Below are 10,040 nucleotides of genomic sequence, written 5' to 3' on the forward strand. Positions count from 1 at the left end.
ACACGGCTAGCAGTTCCGTTTGCAAACAAACGCCAGTGTTCAGACCGCTGAAGCAGGTGGCCCGAAGGTCAAAGTCATCGAAGCTTGTTTCATCTGTGGTCGGAGGCGAAGATTATCTCGGCCTCAAATTGCACGCGACTTGGTAAATAACTACGGCATTCCACCTCTCTAAGCTTTCAGGGACTTGACAGCTCACACGGGCAGCTTTGTTTCCACAGAACGGCACACCCAATTTCTCGCGTGCAAAGCCTTTCGAGCCTGGTCATTGTGTCCCTCTATCCGGAAGAAGACTTAAGCGACCTTCGTTTTCCAAAGATCGCTTTATCTCTTTCCTGGCTGCAACAAGAACCCTTTTCGCTCTTTCCAGGCCGGAAACTAGCTCTGCATTTCTTTTTTTATTTTTCATGAGATGATTTTGCTTGAGAAAGCGCGCTTCATAGGGATCTTCCCAAAAATCGGTTCTTTTTTAGCGAAAAGAACCCTTTTTTGCTCATTTGGCTCCTTTTTTTCTGAGAGTGTAGTTACAGCCAGTGCCTGGAAAACATTCTGTTGTCATGCTCACCTGATGCAACTAAGGGATTATGTTGCTGTTTCATGCAGATGCCATGAAGCTTTGTAGGCCCATCAGCTTCGCAGACGCCCATGAAGATAGGAATTCATGTGTAGTGCTGTCTTAAATTTAAAGGCCTAAATTTCATTAATGTAATAATTTTAGTGCATTTTCAATGCATCTTGGAGTATACAGTACCACTCTACGTCAACGACTGGTATATGTGAAGCTGTTTCTCGCTTTTGTTTATAACAGATCCATGTCGGGCAAGGTGTGCACGTCAACCAGGAATGCGGGCAACATGCGGAGAGCAGAGTGCGACGCCATGTTTTGCAAGATCACTGCTGCTTCCATAGGGTGAGTGGAAGTGCTTTTGGAGAGGTCGGTGACCGGCACCCTCTCCAACAAGGCAAAGGCAGCGAGGCAAGAGAAGGCGTTTGCCCCGCTCACTCAGCGCAAGGTGCAGGCTCTCTCATTAAGCAAGCATTTTTAAAATCTTGATATGAATCTCGCGGAGTCGCGTAAAATATTTCATGCTAAATTCGTATCAACGAAAGAGAAACAAAATTTATATTTTGAAACACAAGGAATGCATGAATGGGCATTTATTTATGACAGAAAATATCTTGTATGCAATTTACACGATTCTAACACGCCCCCGATAGTAACACACGGTTATAATCAACCCACGAATGTTGAAAAAATGAATTAATGTCGATTCTACTGCGCAGATAAATGTCGATTCTACTTCGCAGATAAAATAATGATGGCTGAACAACATACACTTTGTGGAAAACATTTTATCAAATGCACATACTCGGAAAGTGCCCACACTATGTGCTGTTGAAGCCCTACATCAAAAACTTGCAAGCAAATATTCGGTTTCTTTGTCTTTCCAACCAAGCTCGCATGTCACCGTGGACCACACCGAAGACACCACCAACATCACTCGGTTTTCTGTTTTTGCCAACGCAGTTACTTTGTTTTTTAGAGGTAACCTTATAGTAAAATCGGTTTTGCTTTTCCAAGGCTGAAACACCATTCCACGAGATCGCAAAAACAAAAAAGCGATTTTGGATTCAGATTGGATTGGATTTGAAACATGTGTTGATGGTGACGGGGCTGGCCACTTTGCAGTTTTTTTTTTAGCATTTTGTTTAGTTTTGGTTTTTGGGTCCGATTGTAACATGCATGTAATTTTGAGCTCCAGTTTTTGGGTAAAGTGCGGCTGATCCCTGGCAGCAACAGGCAATCAGCCGCCCGGAGCCTTGAAAGCTTACAGTCGCCGATCGTGGCCTCCTTGCCACTATCAGTTGTGGAGCACGCATTCGTATCAGCCGTCGCAGTGCGTAGAGGAATTCGGAACACTCAAAAATTTTCACGTCGTATACAATGCACTTCGGCCGGGGAATTTGTTAATTTGTTTTATTCCGAAATTCGTACCACTTGGTATCACCGAGATTTTACTCTAGTAGGTTGTCTGCTAACACCGGGACATGTGATGGGGGTACCCCGCCAAGAATGAGTCAATCATAACATAATAACCGTAAATAATCGCACATTTGTATTTTGAACAGATAATTTTATTTTTCGTTCTAAGCAACAAACTCGAGCAAGTGCTCGAAGAGAAGTCAACGGAGAGCTCGATGCGTCGTGGGCTATCCGGCAAAGCTGGCGTGGCTACGAGCTGTGCCGTTCGGGTGCATAGTGGTGGTGTAGAAGTGTTACAGCCTAACCATTTGAAACACCTGTGGGCTTTACGTGGACCAAAGCGGACTAAGCTGTCTAAGCGCCTATGTGTGAGAAAAGTAATGTCAAGGTCATCGCGTTCAAGGCGAGATTACTCCAACAGTTGAGTATACCTCCAAACAGCGGCGCTGCTCCGATGTGTAGTGCAGCTACATAGCGGTTTTCGCCATGTCACGACTACGTCCAAGATCCCCAACATTGCTAGATTACCTCCCAACGAAGCTTCAGAGGCCTCCACCAGGTGCACATTGAAAGACTGTTTAATTACCTTTAAATTTAGAGCCAGGCCATGAATGGAAGATCTTTCAAGGAATGTGAAAGATTGTTTTTATATAGAACTGCATTGTTCTTTCTGGTGCTCATGATGCTATTTTTTTAATTCTGTGGCGTGTCTAAGCTGTTACCACAGCGAGGGATGATAACCAAGTATAAGCAGTTTCCAACGTACATTGTCTACTTATCTACAGTTGTAGCTCCTATTTCTTACAAGGTCACTAGCCTAGCAGTGAGATTTATAGACATGAGCTACCTGTTTTGTGCTTAAAAGAATCTAACAGAAGCCAGGGTGAGCTGTCTATTGGGAGTGGAACATAAATCAGGATACTGCGGTACTTTTGCTTTCATGGTGATCTCTGAACACTGTAAATACTAAGAAACGTTGAAGGTTTGTTAGGTGCCAGCTGCCACTTAATTGCTTTTATTTGAGACTAATTTACCCTTGGTCTTCTCAAACTATGACCCTCCAGCCTGTATTTATGACGTTCTATATTGTTTTAAGTCTGAGCACTGCAAAAAATAATCACCCTGGAATTTCAATATTCCAGGCTGCTTTTGACTACACCTGAGGGAGAAAGGTACCACCAGGCTGAAAGGGCAGCCCGGCACCAGAAGATACGGCGGTACCTGTCAGAAAAGCTGTCCAATCTCAAAAGAAATCACTACAAAGGTATGTGCATCTATACTCTAACTTCCTTAATTAAGCAATATACTATTTTGGGTCTCAAGTTTACAGGCAATTATTTTAAATGACGGTACAGATAAATTATTTAGTGGTTAATATATCTAAATGTTTATGCAAACAACTTTAAAGTAGTCTGTTGATCAGCTGACCACTTGAAAAAGGCTGTGGGTTGCTTGGTCGCTACTGCCATCCCATCAGGCCATGCTCGCTCTCTCCAAAAAGTTGCATGGTCACACAATTACAATGAAGCACGTCACTCTTACTGCCCCTTAGTCGTCTCTAGGCCCACTCTGCTGTTTACGTATATCAATGGTCGTCCTGTGTTTGGACTCATTGCTGATCTCTGAATTGCCCTTGATATGTCCAGGTTCATCCCTTTGCTGCCTGTCCTCCCCCGATGCGTGGTCCCACCACGGACTGCCCATGCTGTTGCAGGTCTGCCATCGCTTGCACCCCATGTTGTAGCCTTTTCACCCTTTTCTTCATATTAATTTAGCTTAATTTATATATTGCCAATACTATTGAAATGGAACAAATGTACTATCGCAGCCAATATGAGCTGAAACGCCACTGCACGTGGCACGCGATGAGAGTTGTCTCTCAGATTGTTCAGCAAACCTTGGTATGCGTTGAGGTAGAAACAAATCACTTCTTGTGCTCGTTGCACCACTATGCCGTTCCGTGTCAATTTTCAGCTCATGGTGGCACAATGAGTGCAAGAAGCAACCTGCCTAAACCTCAGCAAACACAGAGGTTCACTGATAATCCTACAGGTGGCTCTGATAGTACCGCACGCCAAGCGTCATGGCGCTTCAACTAATATTGGTCACAATAGTACTTCCTCGAATGTTTCTGGTTTTTCTGTACTACCTAGCCATTCCGCCCAGCGAAACAATGTATGATTTCATAACTTCATAATAAAAATATCAAAGCAATGCAGCTTGTTTGACTTTATTCTTATGAGTAGCTGCATTCACCGTACTCAAATGTCGGGCTGGCGATTACCAGTGTGCAGTGGACAATATAATTAAATTCTAAGTGGGATATGCACCTCGTCATGCTACAGGCATGGCATAATTAAGTTTCCAGATTATGCATTCACATATTGTTGCGTTTTTTTAAGTTGTGGCCAACTCGATTTGTTTCAAATTAGCCATGAAACCACCCTAATCAAACCGTAAAAAAATAGGCGTCTCAAAATACGACAGGTCATTCGACCATCAGACCAATCCAACAGACCATCAGGCCATCAAACCATCAGGCCATCAAACCATCAGGCCAACAGACCATCAAACCATCAGGCCAACAGACCATCAAACCATCAGGCCAATAGACCATCAAACCATCAGACCATCAGGCCATCAAACCATCAGACGTCCCAAAATACGACTCCATCAGACCATCAGACCATCAGGATTTTCCTGATGGTCTTTTCGATAGGGCGATAAGGCTGTTCTGTTCTATTTCATGGATTCCTTTAGATATTGCATACCGTTTCTCCTCCTCCATTGCCCTTTTCGTTGGCTGTTCTCCTAAGCAAAATTTTTCAGCACGGGCGCGCACAACCGCGCCTTGATAACGCTCGTGATGAAATTTGTCCAATTCAGCTTTCGTTCGAGTTATATCTTCCAAACCTTGCCCAGGACTTTGGAATTCTAGTTCTACCAGAACACGCAAATTACGTAGCAATGTTTTTTCTGTCTCAGCCTTCTGAAATTTAATAATAGTACCTCTCTCAATTGCTAGCTTTTTTATTTCTTGTTTAAGGAGCTTTCATTTAACAAATATATGTTCGGTTGTTTCTCCTATTTGCTTGATTAGATCTTTCGTACTGGCTACAAAGACTTTATCTTTTAATAATTGAACATTTAGTTTCCACAACTTCCAATTTATATTCTTTTTTCTTCGTTTCTTCCCAACAGTTAATAACACCATGCAGTGGTCTGTGAAAAATACTGGTTCAACTACATAACCACTTAAAGTGTTAATTAGGTCTACAGAACAGTAGATTCTGTCTAACCTCGCGTGAGAGGAGTTCTGTAAATGTGTAAATTGCAGGTGGTTTTCTTCCAGCTGGAAAGGGGCAACATCAAAAAGATTTCCTTCTTCAACTATGTCCAGCAGTAGACGTGCGCTCTGGTCAATTCGCGGTTTAAATGGAGTTATATCTGCTTCGTTGCAAACGCAATTAAAATCTCCTAACAGAACTAACATTCTATCTGATATTAAATATGGGCGCAGGTTATTAAAAAAATACAATTCTGCTATTAACCTCATTCGGAGCGTAAATACATATAATTCTCCACCTTATGTCAGAGACCTGAAAGTCGCACATAATGAAGCGGCCACAGAGGTCTGTGGTGACCATTAATTCAGACAGTTGGAAAGACTTCTTAATAAACAGTAAACAGCCCCCAGAGTAACCAACAGCGTGACTGACACATACTTCATAGTCACGCAGAAAATGCTGCGGGGCACGCTCTACCTGTTCATCTGTTGAGAGCTTTGTTTCCTGTACGGCCAGAAAGTCAACCTCCTTATCTTCAAGTAAACGTTTCAGTTGCTATTGTTTTTTTCGAGAATTAAAGCCTCTAACATTTAGTGTTGCAAAACGAGGGCCATCAACTAGAAGGGAAGGAGGAGAGAAAGGGGGAGGGGGAGATGGAGAAGGAGGGGAGGGAGAGAGGGGCTATGAATTTGGGTTTCAACACTAGCAGCTTGGGTGCAAGGTAGGTTTCCGCTTACTCACGGTGGTGGTGTCAGGTGGTGCATCTTGTTTTCGTTTGGTGTCGTTAGTGTCCTTGGAACTGTTTTTGGTCACGTCCATTGAGTCCGGTAGGTTGTCATTGCCTTCTGACGTCGTCAGCTTCTCAGCAAAATCTGCAAGCTGCTGAGTTAACTTCTGTTGTAGCGAGGTATTTTTGTCCTTGCTTTCCTGCAAGTCTTTTCCTTCATTCTCTGTCTTCGGGCTGGTTTGTGGTGTTTCCGAGACTTCCTTGACAGCTGGATCTTCGTTCTTATCGGAAATAGGAGGTCCGGCCTCTGCAGACCCGGCTTCCCTATTGAAAATTCCATCAAGCTACGTAATTTGGGACACTGACTGCCAGTCAGCAGCGTTGGTGGAACCTGATGGACCATGAGACGTCATTTGATGGTCCATCAGATGACGACTGACTGCCACTGTCAAGGGAATTTCATCAACAAGGGCAGCATTTATATAAGAGTAAAGCTATACACGTTTGCAAGTCTGGCTTCAGGGCGCTGCCATCTTGCCGGTCTGGGGTGCGCTTGGACCAGTCATAATCCGATTACGAAGCCTTGCTAAGGCGTCGTAATCGGATTATGGCCGCTCCCGAGAGCGCACCCCACTGAGGAAGATGGCGGCGCCCTGAGACCGGACTTGCAAACGTGTATACGCACTCATAAATATCGCCAAATGCCTCGATAAAACAAAATGTTCGAGAAAAAAAAAAAAAAGCAGCACCACCGCGCATCGAACCCGCGACCACATGCGTACAAATCGGACACCTTAACCGCTATGCTATAAAACCATTAGAGAAACTCGATTTGAATATTCGTTTTATACGAAATGCTTTGGCTGAAAATGCAGTTAACTCGTCAGCATGTTATGCAAAGCACTCGTACATCACTCGCCGTACTTCAGTTCTACTCATCTGCAATGTAGAGTACTTTCGCGTCGTAGAACGATCCTTTTGTTCGCGCATCACCCGCCCAGTAGACCTGGTACACCCTGTCGTCTTCAACTACACCGCTAAAGTCCCTTACATCGTCGGAACTCACAACAGGCTGGGTCTTGTCGAGTAGAAATTCTACTAAAACATAAGACATTGAGAGCCCGGGCAGGATCGACAGGTTGGAGCGAGCGGGCAAACAAAACGAGTCGAGAGCGATCGTTCATGAAAGCTCGGCGAAGCCTCTATGGGCGAAGCGAAGTGCGAAGTGTCGTATTCGGCGCTTCGGCGGGCTTCTGATCAAGGTTGTCGGTCGGTTGCGTGTCATATCTCTAACGTCAGCGGTTTTATGGGCTCACGTCCCAAAATCGTTTTCTCGTGCATAGATTACTTTTCGTATTCATAGATTTGACGAAATAGTGGTATCCGAACGAACTTTACGTCCTTTGACCGTACGTCTGTCTGCACGTCAAAGCTTTCTGACGTACAGTCAGAGACAATCGATCTACAGTCAGAATCACCACCAAGACATCCTGATGGCATTTCGCGGCGGCCGACTGCCACCAGGAAACCATCAGAAAGCCGACAAGCGGGGTCTGACTGGAGTTTGACTGTCGGTCAGAGTAACTTGTTGGCCAATCAGACATGCTTGACGTACAGTCAGGCACAGTCAGCGGTCCACCAGAAAACATTGACTGCCAAACAGGGTTACATTGATGGATTTTTCCTTCGGGTTGGGTTGGGAGAACCTCACCAGTGGCGTCTACGACCTCGGAGATATCCATGAACTCTTGGTTGGCATCTGGTTCTGTGCCAGAGCCCCGTAGCACGGCTGCATAGCTGGAGTAGCACTCGTCACTTTCGTGTCCGAATCTGTTGCAACGCGCACACTTTGGGGTGCGACACTGCCTGCGTATGTGACCAACTTTCTTGCATCTCAAACACAAGGGTGGTCGCCCGGACATGACCAGAAGCGACTGTATGCCGGCAACTCTGAGCAGATGGGGAATATCTTCCGATGTCGTCATGTCATGAAGAGTCAGACAGACCTCTCTGTTCAGCGTTTCCATGTTTTCCATCCCTGGCACGCGCCACTTTTCTCTCGAGACGCTACGCACGGTTCCAAATGGCGATAATGCTTCAGCAATCTTCTTATCTTCTAAGTACGACGGAAGCCAGAGGAGCTTGAGCTTAACATCTTTTGAGTTCGGGTCGATGACCATGCACTTTTTGCCCTTCACAGTCAGTTCTTTAGCCGCTTTGAGCTTCTCAGCGGCTTCAGAACTCACTAGCGTAACCATCCAAACGTGGTTCATTTGGAACTGTCCAAGGGACAACACTTCTCGGAGTTCGATGGCGTCTTTGAGTCCGTCGCGAAAATCAATTGCACGGTAGGGCCTGCCCGACATGTCGGCATGAAGAAAAACAGAATTGATGCACAAGCTTCCGGGAGGAAACCGTGGAAGTAGGATTCGATACTCATCTGGGCTAGTCGCCTGAGCTGGGCTTTTTCCTGGGGCTGCGGGTGCGGCTGCAGCGTTGACCGGTTGCATCGTTTGAAAGTCGTTGTTTGCATATGAACCAGAAGGAGAAGGGTTTCCTCGGCCTGGGGCCGATTGTTGATTTGCACCGGAGAACATAAAAACGCGTCCGTTCGAAACGGCGTCTTCTTCTTTCTCCCGGCCACCGATCCCCCCGAGCTGTTTAAATGAACACATTGAATGCGATAATTGAAGTCAATGCAATGAGTGCGATAAGGGAAGCACTCATTATCTCTTCGTACATATAGTCGTAAAGTAGGAGACAAACGTTTCCAGACCACAAGTGTGGTGGCCGATATGCAATGCTGCACCCTCTGCTGCCGAGACTGGCGTTTGGCGCGTGCGCATCCTTCCATACTGCCAGAGATGCAGACTCCTTCGTTTCCGAAGGCCGCGCTGCGCTTCTCAGTAACTTGACGTGTGGCGACACTTCGGAAGCATCCGCGCTTAACTGCGCAAAATATCCGCTAAATGCCACGCTGGCAGGGAGCGCCTGCCAATCAGCGGTACAGGAGGAGGAGCCAATCAGCGGTACAGGAGTCGAAGTTCGTTGAAATTCTGACTTTTCAGGATTCGAAACTATGGAGGGACACGCATGCACCAAACATCGGTCTTGACAGCAGGTACCGCGGCCAACAGAGGGCGTAGCCTTGCATATCGGCCAAGACTCGCGTAGTCTGGAAACTCTTGTTCTCGACTGTACATAAATTAAGTTTTGACTCTTCAACAGACCATGCTTGCATTTGTGACAATGCGCTGACTGGATTAGGATATAACAGGATACTATGCGAGTTCACTCGATGTCAAGTTATTACACTGGGTTTTCGCACAGACAGGTTGCACAGGAAAGGGGGAAAACAGCCCAGCCTAAATGACGAAGATATTACATCTTAAACCAACACCTATGCCGTAACTGACAGCATTGTCAAGGGCTCCGAATTATGACCGTTGGGTCTTTGCAAGATGGTCCGAAAGCAGGATACACAAACTGAAATAATCAGCATACTCAAGTACTTAGTAAATGCACTCTCGTTTACCATCTTCGGGTACTCTCGGGCTGTAAGGCCAGATGGGGAACACCATGAAAGAAGCCCGACACAGCTGGCCACACCAAGAGTATGATCGAGTTGCTGTAACAGAAATAAAATATGTGCAGGTTAGCACATGTCAAGCAAAACTATAGGTTGTTTTAGAATAATTTATGCAATTTTAGCGCATCTAGCGCTAAATGTAGCTCTTGCGTTAGCGCACGCTGCACCAGAGTGTTTTAAAATAACGCTTTTCCGCCGCAACGGAAAAGCCCAAACATCTAGCGCTCGCAATGCCACAAAAATACAGTAACACTTTTTATTTCGCACACGAAATGCTGCAACTTGAGGGGAAAAAAAAAACAAAAAAAAAACGTTTATCGGTTTAGAGTAACAATCTAGGTTTGTTTAAATATGAGAATGGAATGAGAGTGGTTGACCGGTCGTGTCCACTTGCGTCGCCTCGGCAAGAGAGGTCTCGCGTACTGATCTTCGCACAGCGTACCTTTGCTGAGAAAT

The 10,040-nt window shown here is 45.4% G+C and overlaps 1 protein-coding gene across 1 annotated transcript; it reads right to left on the bottom strand.

Annotated features, from left to right (window-relative positions):
- Nucleotides 1-5,949: 5,949 nt before the first annotated feature.
- On the bottom strand, nt 5,950-8,098 carry LOC115322745. The gene is given in 2 exon segments (XM_029983098.4): nt 5,950-6,317; nt 7,689-8,098. Coding segments are annotated over 2 exon segments (711 nt in total). The 5' UTR covers nt 8,032-8,098.
- Between the last annotated feature and the right edge of the window lie 1,942 nt (nt 8,099-10,040).

This window comes from Ixodes scapularis, unplaced genomic scaffold (genome assembly GCF_016920785.2).
Source record: "Ixodes scapularis isolate PalLabHiFi unplaced genomic scaffold, ASM1692078v2 PGA_scaffold0__279_contigs__length_252992795, whole genome shotgun sequence".
Lineage (NCBI taxonomy): Eukaryota > Metazoa > Arthropoda > Arachnida > Ixodida > Ixodidae > Ixodes > Ixodes scapularis.